The 21525-nt window shown below is 40.3% G+C and overlaps 1 protein-coding gene across 2 annotated transcripts in view; it reads right to left on the bottom strand.

The window, feature by feature from the left end:
• The window catches only part of APBA2 (amyloid beta precursor protein binding family A member 2), a 655935-nt gene that overhangs the window by 230589 nt on the left and 403821 nt on the right, over window positions 1-21525 (bottom strand). For both annotated transcript variants that reach the window (XM_077472278.1, XM_077472277.1), the window contains exon 5: window positions 19638-19677. In XM_077472278.1, the coding sequence (XP_077328404.1) occupies window positions 19638-19677 (40 nt within the window). The remainder of the gene's footprint in view (window positions 1-19637; window positions 19678-21525) is intronic.

Consider the following 21525-nt stretch of genomic DNA (forward strand, 5'->3'; position numbering starts at 1 on the left):
CAGATTTACCCCTTAGATTTAGAGCGACTGCACTTCCAAGTGCACTTGCAGTGCAAAGTAGATTTGCCTTTCTTAAATAACCCCCACTGTGTTGATCCTTGCATCAACATCTGTCAGTTTTTTTTTTGGCTAAACAAAAAAACTTGTACATGTATACCCAGCTTAAGGCTAAGCCCGCAGCTCGCTCAACATCTATTTATGCAGGTAAAGTTCTGCCCAAGCTCTAAAACTTTCTTAAGTGGACTGTCCATCAGGAGAAGCAAATAAATAAGATCAATGGGATGCCATGGCTAAAACTCTGAATGCATTATGAGCAATGTAAGGACTCACAAATAGCCTTTTTGGTCCTGATAGTTGGAGCTTTGTAAATGTAGTCAAAGTCTGATAAAGCATCCACGGCACTATTAGCAATAATAAGCTTAGTGTTTTTAAAAGAACATCCACAAAAAACTGTGAAGCACTGTACACACATGATCTGACTTTCCAACAACAAAACCGTGGAATTTTGTCCAAAGGGTGTTGGCTCAAACTTGTCTTGCATACACACAGTCACACAAATCTTGGCCAACAATTATGAACGTAGTGACGTACTAGACGTACTAAGTGATTTTTCTGCTATTTAGCGCCACCCCTTTGGGCTCCTTCTGCTAATTTCGTGGTAGAAGTTTGGTGAGTGTTGATTCAGGCTTTTCTTTTCACGTTTTTCATTTAGTGCTTTTCAGTTAGTTTCTGAATGGCTGTTCGTCAACCAGACATGTTGTGGAATTGGAGGAGGTAACGTGTTATTTATTATTGGCCTTGTAGTTATTGCTTTGACATTATTTTTTTGGCTGAATAATGATTTGATTTGGTATATTTTCTATATTTTTGGATGCATAGAATGCACTTTTTGGTGAAGTTCTGTTTTTTTTTTTTAATGTACAATTAAAAAATAGTGGAGAATAATACTTGGCTATGTGTTTTACTTCAAATGACAGTTTGGGAGTCGTCAGTTACATTTTAAAAAATACAATTGACAAGAGACACCAACATAGTTGTATATTTGATCTTATAAACTATGGGATAATGGTGTTGTGGTAACTTGCACAAAAAAAAAAAAAAAAAAAAAAAACATTATAATATTATTCTTGATATCACTAGAAAAAAAAAGCCTTTGAAAATTTGTTTGCAATAACTCCATCAGTATCACCAGCAAAGCAGCTTCATTATTATCCCATTAAAGAAGAAGAGAATTGTGCGCTGCATTTGGAGATTTCATATTTTGCCATGAATGTTAATTCTCCATTCCGAACAGTAGTTTACAATTCAGATTTCAGAACTCTCCTCCTTATACTTCCTATTAGACTTATCATTTATGGTACCTAGTGGATTCACATGGCAAATTGTGCCCTCTTAAATTATCTGGACCCACACACCAATTAGCTAATGTAGCTATTTTTTTTTCAATTGATGTATGAGTACCATTTTATTGTACTAATCTATTACAACACAAACAGCACTATATATCCGTAGGGTTTCATTCATTCATTTTAGTTGAAAAACGAAAGGGTCAGTCTTAACCACTACATTTATTTAAAGCCTAGCTGCATTAAGGAAAGCCCCCTTTAATTGAATACAGAATAAATAAAATGTTGGTGGCCCTTGGGTCACAGGCTTAGGTGTTACAAGGAATCCTGCAATCCGAGATGTTTTACTCAAGCATCTTTGTTTTGTAGATATGCGTAAAAATGATACAGCACTCCCCACTAGTACCTCATAGGAGACAGACAGGCAGAGAATGCTGAATGTGCACCTCAGTTATAAATATAAGTTATATAACTTACATGAGATGTTATGTATGTAGCACCTGATTGACATATTCTGTTTGCTTATCTATTCAAATGTAACTTGAAGTCATCCTTGCGCACCAAATGGTTATTGTTAATTTGAGTTTGAAAGGTCATTTGGTACATGCAACAAGACATATGCTTGACTGCAGCCGCAGAGCCAAAAGCAGCATGGATTCCCTGTATTTCATGACTTTCAGCTGGGAACCCACTCTTGTCCATCGAAACATTTATTTTTCTAAATACTGTGCTTAATGCTAAAACTGCTACAAGCTTTTTATTGCTAGATCACTGAAATGTCAAACTACAAAGTGGTCTATGAGCAAGAAGGTTTTCACCTGATTTCCTATTGCTGCTGAGTATTAAGTCTTCTTGGTACCTGTAATGTCTCTTAAATGACCTTGCTTTACAATATAAAGGGAGACAGTACAGTTACAATATACAAAATACAGGGGCTAAGAGGCCCAACTCATAGTTACATAGTAGGTAAGGTTGAATAAAGACAATAGTCCATCCAGTTCAACCTGTGTAGGTGTACATGCTCATAAACGCTTCCAATCTAATAGCTTAAGACAAGTGGTACAGAGGCAATAATTGTGAGGGATGAGCTGAGAGGAATTAAAAGTTCAGTTATTAGGTGGAGGTGGGATAGGCTTCCCTGAAGAGAAGAGTTTTCAGGGATCGCCTAAAGATGGTGGGAGTAGGAGATAGCTGGACAGACTGATGTAGAGAGTTTCAGATGATGGGAGTGGCTCTGGAGAAGTCCTTAAGGTGAACATGGAAGGAACTGAGCTAGAGAGCAGGATGTCTTAGAGCGTAAATGATGGTTTGGGTGATATTTTGAGATATATAAAGATGTATATTTTTCTATTTATTTTGAAATTAATATGCTGGGCAATTGGAAGCCAGTGAATGGATTGGCAGTAAAGTAAGCAAGTGAATTAGAAGCTTAGTGGTTTCATCAGTTAAAATGAGACACATTTTTGAGCTATGCCACATACACACGACCAGATTTTCCATCAGAATAAACTCTGATGGTCTTTCCGACGGAGTTAAGATGGAGTTCCGCTGAAACAGACTTGCCTACACAAGATCACACCAAAGTCCATTCGTTTAGAATGCGATGACTACGACGGTATTAGATAAGGAAGTTGAAAAGCCAATAGCCAATAGCTGCCCTTGCATTCTTTTTGGTCTCTCGGAATAGCATACAGACGAACGGTTTTCTCAATAGGAATTGATTCCATCAGAAAGATTTAAAACATGTTCTATTTCTAGGTCCATCAGAATTTTTGAAAAAAAAGTCAGCTGAAGCCCACATACGATCGGAATATCAGTTTAAATGATTCCGTCAGACCTTTTCTGCCGGAAAGTCCGGTCGTGTGTACGTTGCATTACAGAGGTGAAGTCTACAACATTTGGACAGTGATTGGATTTGGGGCTGATAGGAGAGATCAGAGTCTAGGCTTACAAAGGATTATATAGGACATTGGATTATAGCAGCGTTTTTATCATTCTGTTCCCTAGTTTGGCAAACATTTGTAAAATGCCATAAAATACCCTTTTACCCCATGCTTCCATCTTTCCCATGCTGCCATATCTAAGCAACAGCCACACACCTCAACACAACTGTCGTAACACAACAGTGGAAGACAGGCAGGGTGTCAGAACAGTTCTGTTACTGAAAGATTATTACTGAGAGCACTAGGACTAAAGCCGGCAATAGATGAATCTAAATTTGGCCAGTTCAGCTGAACCGGCTGAATTTTGATCCATGTATGGGCAGGCTCTTTGTATAGAATCTAATCTCTTGATCAACTTCTTTACAACCAGCCTGTTGGAAATGTTTGCACAATCAGTGCCGCTGGCTTTAGCCAGAGGTACCGATGAATGTATTCTGATGGTGAGGAAATCTCCCCGCTGTCAGAATAAAATAGCTCTGCTGTAGTGAATCAATTAATTTTCTTCAATCTGCTGGTTGAACAAAAGAAAATTAATCATGTATAGCCTGCCTAACTTGGATCCCATTTGGACTGCATAGTCACATTAGATACTCTACAAAACAGGAAAATGGTAGTAAGACGATGAAAATAAAGGTTGTTAATATAGTGCACACTTGACAGAATATTTATTTATGTGACTTAAACTAGACTTCTGGGGAAAAGTATGTTTTAATCATGTCTTTAAAATGTTAGTTCCCCATTACATAAAAAATGAAAAGGTGAACTAAAATTGTACCCCAAATACCCTACCCCCCTCCCAGTTCCCATTGTATTTACCTCCAAGGATGCTGAGCTGTCAGTGTTAACGCAGCCAGTCCCGGGGATATGAAATCCCCTCTCTTCCCTTTCCTCTCTGTGAAACGCTTCTGGGACGGTCCAAGTAAATGTTTCAAAAATAGCCGTTGATCCTGCAATTTTTGGAGCCCTTTTTTTTAAATGTGACCACCAACTTCCAGTTCTGCTGGATGTTGGTTTCTCTCTGCAATCAATGTCCCCTGCTGGTTGACTGACAGCTTCTTTGAGCATTTTGGATCAGAGACTGCGACCTACTGGACATATACTAGTAGCTTTTCGAACAAATGTTAGTAGCTAGTAGTAGTAGCTTTTCTAACAAATGTTTATACGAAGATTCAAATTCAAAAATTCTCACAGTACATTCTATGACATGATGAATGTTGCTTTTAACAATTCATTTTGAAGTGAACGGACTTTCCCGTAAAACCACATTCACTATTAGAAATTAGTTTGAGAAAAATTCTCCATCCTGCTCCTTCTAAATTTCTTGTCCCTGTTGTTTAAAATGGACGTCAGTTTGACTCCACTAACAATAAGGAAAATAAATGAAAACTTTATGAAAAACTCGAGCCATGATTCACGCCAAAATAGAAGCAGTTCTCCTAGACAGGGTCCAAAAATTTGAACGCATTTGGAACCCTTGGGTTGACCATTATCTACCCCCATTGTCTACCCCCTTATCTACTTTGACAACGCCCTACTACTGCCCTGAATAACCACTGACAATTTTCTTCACCCATAGAAACTGGATCTCTGTCCCCACTCCCCTACCCTTTCTTGTCTCTTGGTCCCTCCCCTTCACTTTCTGAGCTATCTTCCTCCTCTTCCTCTACTCCCCCCTTCTGACCCTCTCTCCTCTCTCCTGGATGTAAGCTTCACAGCTCCGACTGACTTCAATACACATTTTGTGGAAGCAAGAAATCTCTGTCGACCCATAATCTCCCTAAATCAAGTTCCCTGAATGCCTACAGGCCTATCCCACGACCTAAACTATATCGCAAGCCACCCCCGAGCCACCCCCATCACATCATTCTCTGCAGCTATTACCTTTTGTACCACCACCCCCTCCCTTTAGAATGTAAGCTCTACAAGCAGGGCCCTCCTGTACCTTTTGTATTGAACTGTACTGTAATTGTGTTGTCCCCCCCCCCTATACATTTTAAAGAGCTGCGTAAACTGTTGACGCTATATAAATCGTGTATAATAATAATACCGGGTATGAGGACACTCAGACACCTGGTCCCTGGTAAACCACCAGGTGAATTCATTAGGAGTCACCAATAATCAACCAAGGTTCTGAGATCGGAATGGTTCCTAGACCTCACCTATCCATAATCCCATGCATGTCGTCTACCTATTCTGAGTGGTATAGTCACATGTTACTTTATCTTACTTTGCTGATATTTTCTGTATGGTTTGTTGCACAGGGCTGCTCCCCTACCTCTGCATTGAGATACCACTCTACAATTATCCCACCCCCCCCCCCCCAATCCAGGGGAAAAAGTCTCTCAGTTGTATTTTGTTATGATTTCTTGTTTTCTTTTGCCTTCAATAAAAAATTTGAAAAATAAATCTTTATAACAATATTCTACTAGTGTATGGCCAGCTTAACCTCCAATTTTGGTGGACAGCTTGGCCTGCTACAGTCAGCAGGAAAATAACAGATCCACTGGCAAGATTAACAGGTGATAAAACTACAGTATGTTGTGGGGGAACCTGCAGCAAAAAAAAACATTGGGTGGCACTCCAGGTTTTAATCCAAATCTGGTGGCTCCCACTGAGGGTGCTGGATTAGAAAGAGCCTGTCCTGGCTTAATACATGTAGCAGTAAAGAGGAAAGCTCCCAGTCGCCACATACTAACAAAATCCAACCATCATGAAGATAAAAGCAGCCCCAGCCAGCTCAATCTAGGCCACACCCCAGATGGGTTTTACCTCATCCCCAGGGCTTAGTCTTGGAGATCCCCAGACACGTTTTTGGGCCAAAACATTTCACTGATATGGCCTGGATAGAGCTGGTTAATGCCATGTACACGCGGTCGGAATTTCCGACAACAAATGTTCAATGTGAACTTGTTGTCAGAAATTCCGACCGTGTGTAGACACCATCGGACATTATTTGTCGGAATTTCCGACAAACAAAATTTGAGAGCTGGTTCTCAAATTTTACGACAACAAAATCCGTTGTTGTAAATTCCGATCGCGTGTACACAATTTTGATGCACAAAATTACACGCATGCTCGGAATCAAGCAGAAGAGCCGCACTGACTATTGAACTTCATTTTTCTCAGCTCGTCATACGTGTTGTACGTCACCATATGACATTCGGCATTTCCGACAACATTTGTGCGACCGTGTGTATGCAAGACAACTTTGAGCCAACATCCGTCGAAAAACAAATCCAAGATTTTGTTGTCGGAATGTCCGATCGTCTGTACGCGACATTAGGCTGCTTTTATCTCCATTACTGTCAGGTGTTGTTGGTGTGCAGTGATCGGGAGCTTACATCTTTCCTACTGTGTGCTATGGGGGAACACCACCTTGTTAATGCTATTGACCTTATTCATATATGTCTTTTTTTTTTTTGCTATTTTGCCTATATTGACATTTTAATAAAGGTTTCATAAGTGTTTACTGTCCCAAAAAATGTTGTTTTTGTATATTTTGCTCTGTTTGGGTATACTTTGAAGGACCAATCATTAGTGGCTGCCCAGTAAAAAAAAGCCACAAAAATAAACTATGAAATATAAATACTATGGTCATACATTCCCATAGACACACTCCTAAACCTTGTGGACAGCATTCCCAGAAGAGTTGAAGCTGTTATAGCTGCAAAGGGTGGGCCAACTCAATATTGAACCCTACGGACTGAGACTGGGATACCATTAAAGTTCATGTGCAAATAAAAAAGGCAGGTGTCCCAATACTTTTGGTAATATAGTATATATATATATATATATATATATATATATATATATATATATATATATATATATATATATATATATATATATATATATATATATATATATATATATATATATATATATATATATATATATATATTATACTAAGGATTTTTTAAACTTCAGATACTTTTGACATTTCAGAGAGAGTTTAAAACAAAAAACAAATAAATAAATAAAATATACAGGCAAAATGTATATGTAGCTGTTACTGAAAGGTTTTCATTTTTGAAGGGGAAAGTATTTCAAAACAAATGATTGCATACTTTGAAAAGGGCCGCCAAAGTAAAATTAGGATTTGCAACTGCAAAACCTCAGTGCATTTCAATAAGAAAACTGCCTTGTAAATAATTTGCCAATTTTTGTTTATAATTGACATGCAGCAGTGGTAATATGGCATTTTGCTTATACAGTTTCTGAAAATGCAAAATTTTCACAGAGAACTGTAAATAGTCTCCAGGATATGATGGAACTCATAAAATATGTAAGCTCTTACAGAGCTTTTATTATAAAACTTTCTTTCATAAAATCGGTTGAAAATTCAGATACAAATTCTAAGTGTATAATTTACAAACATGTCGGTTAAGCAGTTAAATTTCAGAGGCCCTTTGATATTATACAAGTTAAGGTAACTATGTTTAAAGATTATTACTGGTGCAGAAATGATTTCTTTATTGGAATGTCATGTAAAATGTTAATGAGGTTCTGAACAAGAAATGAGCAGAATAGAGAAATAAGTGCAGCTTAATACACCTCATAGAAGTCAAGGCACACTGTGTGTAATTTACTATCTATTGCTTTCTGGGGTAAAAGTGCAGGCCGTATAAATCATCATTTATATCCAATTATTCTGTAAGATTTCCTGAAGCCAACAAGAAAATGTGCAGTCGCATGAATATGAAAAGGAGCACAAAGTATAATAAAAAATGAAACATCATCTTGTAATGATAATATTATTATTATTATTATTATTATTATTATTAGGGCATCTGAAATTTAACTGCTTAACCGGCATGTTTGTAAATTATACTGTTATGCCCTGCACACATGACCGGTTTTCCCGTCTGAATATTCTTTTTTCCCGTCAGAATTCCAAAGTTTTCTCCAACGGAATTCTGCTGAAACTGTCGTGCGTACACGCGATCACACTAAAGTCCGATTGTTAAGAACGCGGTGACGTACAGGACGTACGATGGGACTAGAAAAAGGAAGTTCAATAGCCAGTAGCCAATAGCTGCCCTTGCTTCGTTTTTGGTCCGTCGGAACAGCATACAGACGAGTGGTTTTCCCGATAGAAACTGGTTCCATTGGAAATATTTAAAACATTTTCTATTTCTAGAATTTTCGTTACAAAAAAAGTCAGATTAGGCACACATGATCGGTATATATGATGAAAAACGTTCTGTCTGACATTCTGCTCGTGTGTAAGCGGCATTAGAATTTGTATCTGAATTCTCAACCGATTTAAATTAAATTAAACCATTAAATTCACTGAGCACATGGACACAAACGGGTAGGAATCTGCAATAAAGCTTGTTAAAATCCTTACAATGTACATAGATCACTTAGAGGGGAATGTTTTTTTTACAACAGAAGTGGAGTTACTCTTTAAGGTCAAAGACAGGTTTAATTACACATTAGGACTAGATTGTTAAGAGAGTTCTTTTTCAGAGTTAGGTTAGAGGTTAAGAGGTCCAGTTTAAGAACCCTTTCACACTGGGGTGCTTTGCAGGTGCCACAGCGCTAAAAAAAAGCGCCTGCAAAGTGCCCTGAAAGAGCCGCTGCTGTGTCTCCAATGTGAAAGCCCCAAAAGGGCTTTCCCACTGGAGCGGTGCATTAGCAGGACGGTAAAAAAGTCCTGCTAGCAGCGCCCCTTCACCGCTCCTGCCCATTGAAATCAGTGGGGCATATACCGCCGGCAAAGTGCTTTGCAGTAGTTTTAACCCTTTCTCACCCGCTAGCAGGGGGGTAAAATAGCCCCACTAACGGCCGAATACCACCACTAAAACGACAGTAAAGCGGCGCTAAAAATAGCGGCTCGTGTGAAAGGGCTCTAAGGGTTAGTTAAAGTGTTAAATGTTGCTTAAAGTGATTCTAAAGGCGTAAGGTTTTTTACTGTAATGCATTCTCTGCATTAAAGTAAAAAAACACATTCTGTGATCAGGATCCACCCAGCCCCCCTCCTCCCAAATACCTACCTGAACCTGACCTTGATCAAGCACTGTGCCCAAGAGCAGTAGCTCTCTTCGCTCTCTCTCTCTCCTCACAAGACAGGATTTCTGCTGTCAATCAAACCCTGTGATAAGTGAGTGGAGGGTGGGGCCAAACCATGCTGTCTATATCAATGGGCGCGGGCAGCATGGCTTGCTGAAAAATAAAAAAATCCCCCAAAAATTAAGGTTTAGAATAATAGTTGTGTCTGCTGGCTGCACTGTATAAACTGTATGTAGCCTCAGAGTATACAGCGCGATGTTCCAGCAGCAGGATGGGAACTTCCCATCCCACTCCGAAAAGCAAGCCAAGCTAAGCACTGCTCAGCCATTCACAAAGAGCTTTGTGTTGTATGAATGAATATGAATGAATATGAATGAATACAAAGTCTCCTCTGATTGGCTGCAGTGGAGATTGTGACATCATTCTCCCACCTCTCTGTCTCAGCCAAACAGAAGAAGCCTTGTATTCATTCACAGAATACAACGCTCTCTATGAATGCCTGAGCAGTGCTCAGCCTGACTTGATTTTGTTCCAGGAGCAGGACAGGAAGTTCTTGTCTCACTCCCGAAACACAGCTCTGTATACTGTATGTAGATGAGGCTACATACAGTTTATGCAGCACACACAGCGGGCACATCTAGTAGTAAAGATTATAGTTCATTTGGACAAGCTTGCTCCAAACTAACCACTTCCAGACCAGCCGCCACAGTTATACTGCAGCAGGTTGGCTCCCCTGCATGAAACCACGTAGCTGTACGTTGGCTCACGGGGTCTGGATAGCAGGTGCTCGCGGGGGTGCTGATGCTCGTGGCCGATGACCGCCAGCCATGAGTGATCGTGACCAGGAGACACATAACAGGAACGAGTGTGTGTAAACACACACTTCCCTGTTCTGTTCTAACAGGAGTGACAGAGCGTGTGTTCCTATTGGCTAGGAACCACGATCTGTCACTTCCTGTAGTTAGTCCCTCCCCCTTCAGTTAGAATCACGTAGCAGGGAACACATTTAACCCCTTCACCGCCCCCTAGTGTTAACCCCTTCCACCGCTTGATCATTCTTACAGGCGACGGGAGGGGATATGCTTCTGCGGGCTCTGCCGTGCCATCAGGGACCCAGAGAAAGAATCGGACAGCAATGGATGACGAGCATAGAGATTTCCAGTGACCAGATGGTCACCAGTCATTTTTATGACCGTTGGAGGCCTGGGCGTGACGTTATGATGTGACGTCCGGGCCACGTATGTAAACAAAGCCACGATCGTGCCTGGTAAGCATGAGATTTTTTTTCCCGATCTCATGCTTTCCAGCCTGGAGGAGAGATGTGGGGTCTTATTGGGGTCTTATTGTCACGAACGATTTCTATTACAAGGGATGCTTATATTCCTTCTAATAGAAATAACAGTGATCAAAAAAATGTAAAAGAAAGTGTAAAAATAAAAAAAATAAAGTAAAATAAAAAAAAATTTAAAACTCCCCTGTCCCCGGTAGCTCGCACTCAGAAGCGAACGCATACGTAAGTCCCGCCCACATATGAAAATGCTGTTCAAACCACACATGTGAGGTATCGCCATATGCGTTACAGCGCAAGCAACAATTCTAGCACTAGACCTCCTCTATAACAGTAAACATGTAACCTGTAAACAAATTTAAAGCGTTGCCGATTTTTAAGTACTGAAGTTTGGCATCATTTTAAAGCGTGACATGTTGGGTATCTATTTACTCGGCATAACACCATATTTCACATTATACAAAAACACTGGGATACATTTACTGTTTTGTGATTTTTTTAAATCATTAAACTTTTTTTTTTCCAAAAAAAAGTGTTTGAAAAATTGTTGCGCAAATACCATGCAAGATAAAAAGTTGCAACGACAACCACTTTATTTCCTAGGGTGTCTGCTAAAAAAAAAACATATATAATGTTTGGGAATTCTGAGTAATTTTCTAGCAAAAAAATTATGATTTTTACATGTAGGAGAGGAATGCCAGAATAGGCCCAGTATGGAAGTGGTTAAAGAGCCTAAAGGTGAAGCTAGCCTAAAAGTAAATTGTGGGAACTCTCTGATTTTAGCATAAACACATTGTTTACCTAAAGCAGAGCTCCATGAAAAAAAAATTTCTCCCATGCAGTGGATCTGTGGCTATACTGCATGGGTTAACTGTTCGTTTTGTCTAGAGGTGCACTGAAAGGCTATACTTACCTTCGATCCTCTGGAAAACATCGCTCCCCCACCTACAGCAATGGACTGTCCTCATATCCAGAGCCTATGGACATAATGACATTAGGAACAGTCCATGTACAAGACCAGTAGCGTGCCGGGAGGCAGGAGCAGTAGGTACCGGTCTTGCGGTAAAGAATTCTTCATTAATCGGTCAATGATTGGTTCCAGTTACTGCATAGAATTGCTCTGTAACCATGTGTTTTTTGTGTAGATAATGCTATAAACCCTAGTGGACTGAAAAAACGCTCTTTGTTTTCAGCTTAATTAAGTCCTTTGCAAGTGACTAATTAAGTCCTTTGCAAGTGACTACTTTATGATTACTGCCGATTATCACTTAATCAATGCTTGGGCACAGTGACTTAGTGGTGAACACTTCTGTCTGGCATCCCAATCAGGATGCCAGACAACTGCATGGAGTTTGCATGGGGTTAAACACTAGGGGGCTTACATGGGTTTCCTCCTACATTCTACTCTCTTTAGGGATAAGTAAGTTTACCTCTCACTATTCTCATCCTGTCCACAACACTTATAAATATTGATTACAGATTAGGACTTTACAGATGCTAATCAGATTTATCATACGTACACAGCTTTTTCCATTTGTTAACCACTTCAATACCAGACACCTTCCTGCCCAAGACAATTTTCAGCTTTCAGCGCTGTCACAATTTGAATGACAATTGCGCGGTCATACTACACTGTACCCAGACAAATTTTTTATCGTTTTGTTCCCACAAATAGAGCTTTCTTTTGGTGATATTTGATCACCTCTGCGATTTTTATTTTTTGCGCAACAAATAAAAAATACCGGAAATTTTGAAAAAAAACAAGTTTTTCTTTGTTTCTGTTACATTGTTTTTGTAAATAAGTACATTTTCGTCTTCAATGCTGGGCACTAATATGGCTGCACTAATGGGCACTGATAAGGCGGCACTGATGGGCACCGGATGAGGTGGCACCAATGATGTGGCACTGAAGAGGTGGCACTGATGGGCACCGATAGGCGGCACTGATGGGCACTGATAGGTGGCACTGGTATGTGGCACCGATGGGCACTCATAGGCAGCACTAATGGGCACTAATAAGTGGCATGAGGGTACATATGGGTGGCACTGATAGATGGCACGTATGGGAACTGATGAGCACTGATGGACACTGATGGGTGGCACTGATGACACTGATGGGTGGCATTGCTGGGCATAACTTAATTATTATGTTACACAATGTTCACAATCAGTTCCCATATGTGGGCACTGATTGGCACAGATTTGGCATTTATTTGCACATGTGGATGGCCATGGGGTACATACCTGACCATCCACATGTTATATAAGTAATTACAAAAACACATTAAAGACTTGAATTATTACCACTCAGTGGGGCAAATGTAGTGGCCATCCAAGAAACACATTTTACAACTTAATTAAAGTGATTATAAAGTCTCGTTTTTTAAAAGTTAAAAATAACATGCATGTTATACTTACCTGCTCTGTGCAGTGGTTTTGCACAGAGCAGCCCAGATCCTTCACTTCTCGGGTCCCTCTCCGGTGCTCCTGGCCCCTTCCACCTGTTGAGTGCTCCCACAGCAGGCAGCTTGCTATGGGGGCAACTGAGCTGAGCCACAGCTACCTGTGTCCATTCAGACATGGAACCACGGCCTGGCTCTCCCCCTTTTCTATGCTAATTGGCTGACTGACCTTGATTGATAGCAGTGGGAGCCAATGGCGGCACGCTGCTGTATCAGCCAATGAGGAGGGGAGTTCCGGGCAGCCGAGACATTCCTACAACATCACTGGATCTAGATGGGGCTCAAGTAAGTATTAGGGGGGCTGCTGCACACAGAAGGCTTTTTATCTACTGCCTTCACAACCACATTAATGGCAGAATATCTACATAAAAACTACCCAACATGCTACTATGCCAATTTTTAAGAAGATTAGCCTTGACTGCTTTATTTTCACAGAAACAAAAGGGACATTGCCTATTAGTAAATGGGATTTTATCAGACATCGCCAACACAACAATTGTATATTATGTGCTCAACTTGGGAGAAATACAATTCCTTCAGAAACTATTTTGGGATCTCCCCCCTCAAATGGACAGAGCTTTTATAATAGCGGGGAGATCTAATCTAGTCCTAGATCTTACCGAGTTATATACTAGAGCACCTCTTATATCAAAATTACTTAATTGACATCTAAGAAGAAGCCAATCCCCCAGCTAAAGACTATACCCACAATTCAAGGGCTTATGGACAGAAAGTCAGAACTGACTATGTATTCCTCCCAGATCTAGTTTCATAGTTTCATTGGCACCTGAATTAATGATTTTGGGGATTGAAGATTATTCTGCAGGTATAATCCTAGAAATCAAAGCCTTCTTTGAACCCAACAAGTCCAATAAGACTTCCCCTTCCACAAATTGGTCAGCCCATAATACTACAATTTGAGGATTCCTGATTCAGCTGTCTTCCCAAGCCCATAATCAGCTTACAGAACAAATATCTGAAAAATACTAAACCTTACAACCAAAACATAAGCGCAACACCCAGATTAACCTCTGACCCCAAATAGAACATTTACGCACCAAGCTAAATCTGTGTCCGGCTACTAAGGCATTAAAATCTCCCAAGTGGCTCTGATATTTATGCAGTTGCTATAATCATTAAATGTGTGCTCTCCACATGCAATTAATACTTTTAATTAAAATGTGCTGCACTGCTGCCCATAACTCAATCACATAGATTAGCTAATTCTCAGAAACACAATGTGAAAACCTTGCATAAAATGAAATAAAAATCAAACAAACATGCATAAATATAATATGCATTAATGTCCATCAAATTTCCTAAAGTGTAATGTAATCCAATCTCCAAAGGTGCCTCCTTGTACACCATGACATTACAGTCTAAATAATGTGTCTTGAATAGCCAGCAACTCTACCATTAGACGCCAGCTATAAAGCACTCATGCAATGTGTTGTGCCAGTTAAAATAGCCAAGCTAAACCCTCAGGCCTTGTGTAATTGTTTCAGGGGCTGTGGCCAGGCAAGAATTATGTTCCACAAATGGTGCCAATGTCCCAAGCTATGTTGATTCTGAATTAGGATCTTCAACCTTATCTATACAGTGACCAAAATTAATTTACCCAATTTACAATAAATCATTTTATTCCCTGAATATGATAGGAAAATCCCCAAATACGCAAAAAGATTAGTCTCATGCATCCTCTTAGCAGCTAAGATAGTGATAGCAAAACAAGGGAAACAGACATTGGTCGCCATTGAATTTGTAAAACAAAGGTTGAATTGTATAATGGTTAATGACAAACTAACCAATTTACTCCATAACACCCATGTGAAAAAATGTGGATTCCCTGGATACAGTATTCCTCTGTGGAGTCCTGAGGCCTCGCAGGTAAGACCCCACTACTTCCTCCACTTCTTACTTCTCTATTCCTGTCTTTTTACCTCCTTCCTCCTTTTCTCCACACCTCATTATTTCCTTCTCCTCAGTTTTACTTGTTTACTTGTTTATACCAAACTGGCCTAGATGGGCTCTTGGGTCTCACCAGACCCTGCTTGTGAATTGAAATTCATGTTATGTTGCCCAGGATCCCAACAGTCAGGAAAAGCAACAGGCACGATAGGTGGGCAAAACGCTGATATGGCTAGGTATCCTGGTCATGGAGCGGGAGCTTGAGTTTCAGGTCCCTCAGACTTCTTTATAAAACAATGTCAAATGCATTTTTAACCTCCCTGGCGGTATGATTATTTCAGATTTTAGGTGCTGAAAGCGGTACAATTATTTTGCATGAAAATTTGGCGTTTTATATTGTAGTCCTGTAATTCTTAGAAATAACTCATTTAAATCTGTCCAAACCAGAGTCTAGTAGACATCCCGGGTATGATAAAGTTTGAAAAATGAAATCATAAATTATAATATAATAAATAACTATAAATAATTATACCAAATAATAATATAACAATAATAAAAAAATATTCAATAATGTAATCAAATCAAAAACACTGAAATTTGCTCAGTTGCAGAATTGTCACTGTCATTACTTTTCAGTATTTGATGATGGATCTCCCCACAAATCGCTATCAATCAATTCTGCAAGTGATTCTAATTTATTATCGCTGTTTTCTAGCTGGTCTAAACCCATTTTTGATGTAAAGGGACAGTTTTGGTGGCTATGGACAATCTCCAGTTTCCAGGCATAAAGAACAGTTTTTATATTATAAAACTACATGCAGGACACTGGGCAGAACACTAGGAACAAAGGGGATGTGAAATATTTACATACAGCAATGTAATCTGTAAGATTACATTATACTGTATGTATACTGTGTATTTTACTTTTTGAATTTGGCGCCGTTCTCTGTCCCTGTGCGTCGCAAGCCTCGCAGGGAATGGAGCTCAGCTCCGTGATAGATCAAGCGGAGGACGGCTTGCTTGTACAGCGGGGGGATATCGCTGGATCCAGGGGACAAGGTAAGTAACCTCCTCCTGGATTCAGCGATGCGGTCCCGAGTCTGGCTAATGGTACAAAATTTTCACCCTGAGCCAGACTCGGGAATACTGCTAGCGGGGTTAAGATATTCTCTCAGCTTCTTTATTTCTATTAATGACCATGTAATATAGAGAGCCTTCACCATATTTGCAATTATTGTTAATCGTTTTTGCTTACAGAAAATGAATAAACAGAATAAAACATAAAATGTGATTGCAGCGATAAAGAAAACAACAACCATTTCAACTATTCCTTCCTTAACCACTTCAATACTGGGCACTTTCGCCCCTTTCCTTCCCAGGCCAATTTTCAGCTTTCAACGCTCTTGCAATTTCAATAAGAATTGTGCGGTCGTGCAACACTGCACCCAAATTACATTTTTTGTATTTTGTTCACACAAATAGAGCTTTCTTTTGGTGGTATGTATTCACAAATCTATTTTTTATTTTTTGAGATATAAGCAAAAAAAGAGCGGAAATTTTGAAAGAAAAATATATTTTCTATTGTTTCAAAAAAGATCCAATAAAATCTAATTTGGTCATAACTTTAAGCCAAAATGTATTCTGCTACATGTCTTTGGTAAAAAAAAAATCCTGTTAAGTGTATAATAATTGGTTTGTGTGATCATGGACATATGTATGCAGATGATCATGTACAGATGTGCGCAGATGATCCCGGACACATGATTTTAGTGTTAAATATGTGGGGACAGGTGTTTTTACTTGGTGGGGACATGTGTGTGGGGACAGTGTTTTGGGGACAGTGTTTTGGGGACAATGTGTATCAGTATGTAAAAAGCTGTAAAAAATAGCTCATACTCATTGATCACCAGCTGGCTGCAGAGATCTGCTCTCCTGACAACTTCCGTGTGAGGAGAGGAGAGCGGATCATCTAGCAACCAGCTCTCTATTTACATCACATGAGGGCTCTGATTGGACACAGCCGTCATGTGATCAGGAGGGTCAATCACAGAGCCCTTCTGCCGATTGGAGATGCGCCATGTCTGGGTGACACAAGCGCATTGTGATCGCGCCGATGTAAGGCACACGCGCGCGATCCTCCTCCTTCTGATGGACATTCCTGAATGTCCACTCGGAAGGAGGAAGCTCCCACCTAGCCATATATGTGCAGTGGCCCGGTGGGAGGTGGTTAAAGGCCATTGTCCACTCTAGGCAGAGTGCTACTGCATCAACAGATTTATAACAACGTTTTATGGGTGAAACAAATCTCTCTTCTTAGCTGATGGTTGTGCAGAATATCAATCACCTAAATATCCAACATCCAGGTCTCATAGATGTCTCCCGTGCTGCTTTCCCATATTAATTACCCCGTACTGTATAAACTATTTAAAACCCAACTCCAAATTTTGTTTTCATTTTTTTGGCAAAATGTAGAAGGGAATGAACCCATGTCTGATTTTAGAGTGATTTGTGAATCCATAGAAGACAATTTCTCTTATTTACTGTTGGAACATGAAGTGATGAGAAACTGCTTCAGTGGAGTCAGACTGCAAAAAGCTTAATGTCATTAACATTAAAAAGGATTAGAACCTCTGCAATATTATTATATTACAGCCTGTCCTGGTGACAACTGTGCTCCAGAAAAAAAAATTTTGACTGGAGGTGGACTTTAACCTCTTGCTTACTGGACACTTAAACCCCCCTCCTGCCCAGACCAATTTTCAGCTTTCAGCGCTGTCACACTTTGAATGACAATTGTGCGGTCATACTATACTGTACTCAAATTAAATTTTTATCATTTTTTTTCACACAAATTGAGCTTTTTTTGGTGGTATTTAAAGAGGAAGTAAACCCTGATGGGTTTTCTTCCTCTTTGTCTCCCTGCAAAGGTAAAGCATAATGGGCTACTGTGCATAGTAGCCCATTATGTGTCACTTACCTGACATAGGAGCCAGCAATGTCACCACTCTCCCCTGTAGCACAGAGCGTCCTTCTTCCGGGTATCACTGCTCTGGCTACTCACACGCCGGAGCAGTGATGATGTCACACCCGTGCATGCGCATGGGAGCCGCCACTAACAGCATATCGCCGTTAGCAGCGGCATGCTCAGTACGTCTGAGCGCCGCTGTCTACAGCGCATGCTTACTAAACAAAAAAATAAAAAGACAAAAATGTTTGAAAAAAAAACGTTTCATAGTTTGTTATAAAATTTAGCAAATGGATAATTTTTCTCCTTCATTGATATTCGCTGATGAGGCTGCACTGATGGGCACTGATGGGCATGAGGCAACACTGATAGGCACAGATAAGACAACACTGATAAGACGACACTGATGGGCACTGATTAGACGGCACTGACGGGTGGCACTGATGGGTGGCACTGATAGGTGGCACTGATGGGCACTGATAGGTGGCACTGATGGGCACTGGTAGGTGCCACTGGTAATGACGATTTATTGGTGATTTATAGGCGGCACTGTGGGCACTGATAGGCAGCACTGTGGGCATTGATAAGTGACACTGTGGGCACTAATAAGTGACACTGTGGCCACTGATAGGCGGCACTGTGGGAACTGATAAGTGACACTGAGGGCACTGATAGGTGACACTGTGGGCACTGATGAGTGGTACTGTGAACACTGGTAGGTGACGCTGATGGGCACTGGTAGGTGATGCTGGTGATTTTCCACGATCAGGACCGATGTCCCTCTCGCAGCCACCAGTGATCGGCTTTTTTTCCCCTCCTCACGCTTTCCTCCTCACAGCCTCCTAATAGCCAATTACCGGCTCTATTTACATCACGTGATCAGCTGTCATTGGCTGACAGCTGATCACGTGGTAAGGGGTTGGGATCGACCATTACTCTGATCTGTGATCAGACGAGTCTCATAGACTCACTGTAGGGGGCACGCAAGCCGCTCAAGCACTGGAGGATGTCCAGGGACGGCAAGTGATTAAGATATTTATAGAGTAACTCCAATTTTGTTGAGAAAAGCTTTCCCCTCTGGGTGATCTATGTACATTACAAGGATTTTAACAAACTTTGTTGAAGATTCCTACCTTTTGTTATTCTGAAAAAATCCAGGTGTGTTTGTCTGTGTCCTTGAGGTAAGTGAATCTAATGGGAGTGGTTTCATAATTATCAATCAGCTGTGCACCTGTAGGGCTTTAATGAGGAAAGTTGCAGGGTCTGCATCCCTTTAGATGTGATTTCATATTGGGAGTATCTCACCAAAAATGGAATTTTTGTTGCAGGGGATGCCTGATATCTGACTTGTATCTTAGTGCAGACTTCTGTGAAAATCAGTGAGCCAATCAGATAATCAGGAAATTATGTTTCTGGGGGGCGTTCTGTACAGGTAGCCAATTTTCCTTTCAATTTTCAGAAAATTACAGAGCTAGAGGAAAGGTCATTTTTAATAACATTCAATTACTTGAGAAAGTTGAGTCACAATTTTTATATGATATATATATATATATATATATATATATATATATGCTATTTTTCGTCTTACCTTTTAAGTATCAACATTTTAAATGCAATATATCTACAACAAAAATAAAGCATTTTCCTATAATTCCACGATAGATGCATTCGTTATCCCATCTTTTTACAATAGGCAAAAATTGTACTCACCATCAACAAAACTTGGAAAAGATGCCACCTTCTTGGTCTGCTGCAGAAATTAAAAAATGGCAATGTTAGCATGTAAAATAAAATGGATCTATTGCTTGCATCATACAGCTCCAAGTGTTGTAAATAATAAAGTGATTTCTGAATATAGATAGCTACAGTTACTGGCCCTACTCTCCGGCAATGTTGTGTGCCATTTGGTAGGTAGAAGATTAGTTTGCAGAAATGACACTGTAGTGATCAAAGATAAATGTCTTAGTAGAAAATATTGCTACATGTCACAGGTCTCTGCAGGCTAGCACAGATTTATATTTAACAGAGCTGTTCCCTGACCTTCATTCCCGAGTTTTAGTGATCTGCTGGGAATGGAAACCTGTCAGTCATCTAAAATATATTGTCTGTCTTGTCACTGGAAGGCAGGACACATTAAAGTTACAATCTGCTCTGAGATAGATAAATATACCATTTTAATTCAGAGAAAGGTATAAAAAGTTTTTGTCATTAATATACTTCTGACCACATCCTGGAAATGTTGTTTAAAATGACACATACACACCCATGTGCGCACGCCTACTACACAATGTCAAAAGTATTGTGACGCCTCACTTTACACACACATGAACTTTAATGGCATCCCAGTCCTAGTCCATAGGGTTCAATATTGAGTTGGTCCACCCTTTGCAGCTATAACAGCTTCAACTCTTCTGGGAATGCTATCCACAAGGTTTAGGTGTGTCTATGGGAATGTTTGACCATTCTTCCAGAAGTGCGTTTGTGAGGTCAGGTACTGATGTAGATGAGAAGGCCTGGCTTGCAATCTCCATTCTAATTTGTCCCAAAGGTGTTCTATAAGGTTGAGGTCAGGACTGTGCAGCCTAGTCAAGTTCTTTCACATTAAACTCGCTCATCCATGTCTTTATGGATATTGTCTTTAAACTGTTCCCACAAAGCTGGGAGCATGAAATTGTCCAAAATATCTGTGGATGAGAAGGCCGGGCTCGCAGTCTCTGCTCTAATTCATCCCAAAGGTGTTCTATCGGGTTGAGGTTAAGACTCTGTGCAGGCCAGTCAAGTCCCTCCATCCCAAACTTACTCATCTATGTCTTTATGGACCTTGGTTTGTGCACTGGCACTCAGTCATGTTGGAACAGGAAGGGGCCATCCCCAAACTGTTCCCACAAAGTTGGGAGCATGAAATTGTCCAAAATATCTTGGAATGCTGACACCTTAAGAGTTCCCTTCACTGGATCTATGGGGCCAAGCCCAACCCCTGAAAAACAATCTCACATTATAATCCCCCCTCCACCAAATGATTTGGACCAGTGCACAAAGCAAGGTCCATAAAGACATGGATGAGCGAGTTTGGGGTGGAAGAACTTGACTGTCCTGACTCAACCCCATAGAACACCTTTGGGATGAATTAGAGCAGAGACTGCGTGTCAGGCCTTCTCATCCAACATCAGTGCCTGACCTCACAATTGCGCTTCTGGAAGAATGGTCAAACATTCCCATAGACACACTCCTAAACCTTGTGGACAGTCTTCCCAGAGCAGTTAAACCTGTTATAGCTGCAAAGGGTGGGCCAACTCCATATTGAACCCTACGGATTAATGCCTTGTACACACGATCGGACATTCCGACAACAAAATCCGTCGGATTTTTTCAGACGGATTTTGTCCTAAACTGGTGTTGCATACACACGGTCGGACAAAGTTTTTGGAAAATCCGATTGTTTGGAACGTGATGACGTTCATTCCTTACGATGGGACTACGTTGAGGCTAATAGCCAATAGCTTTGGTCTTGTAATTTGATCTGCGCATGCGTGGCACTTTGTCCGATCGTAATTCTCTACAAACGATCGGAAAAAGTCTGATCAGATTTTTTTGTCGG

The sequence above is a fragment of the Lithobates pipiens genome, unplaced genomic scaffold, assembly GCF_037356315.1.
Source record: "Lithobates pipiens isolate NorthernLeopardFrog02 unplaced genomic scaffold, aLitPip1_a1.2 Scaffold_8, whole genome shotgun sequence".
In the NCBI taxonomy this organism is placed as follows: Eukaryota; Metazoa; Chordata; class Amphibia; order Anura; family Ranidae; genus Lithobates; species Lithobates pipiens.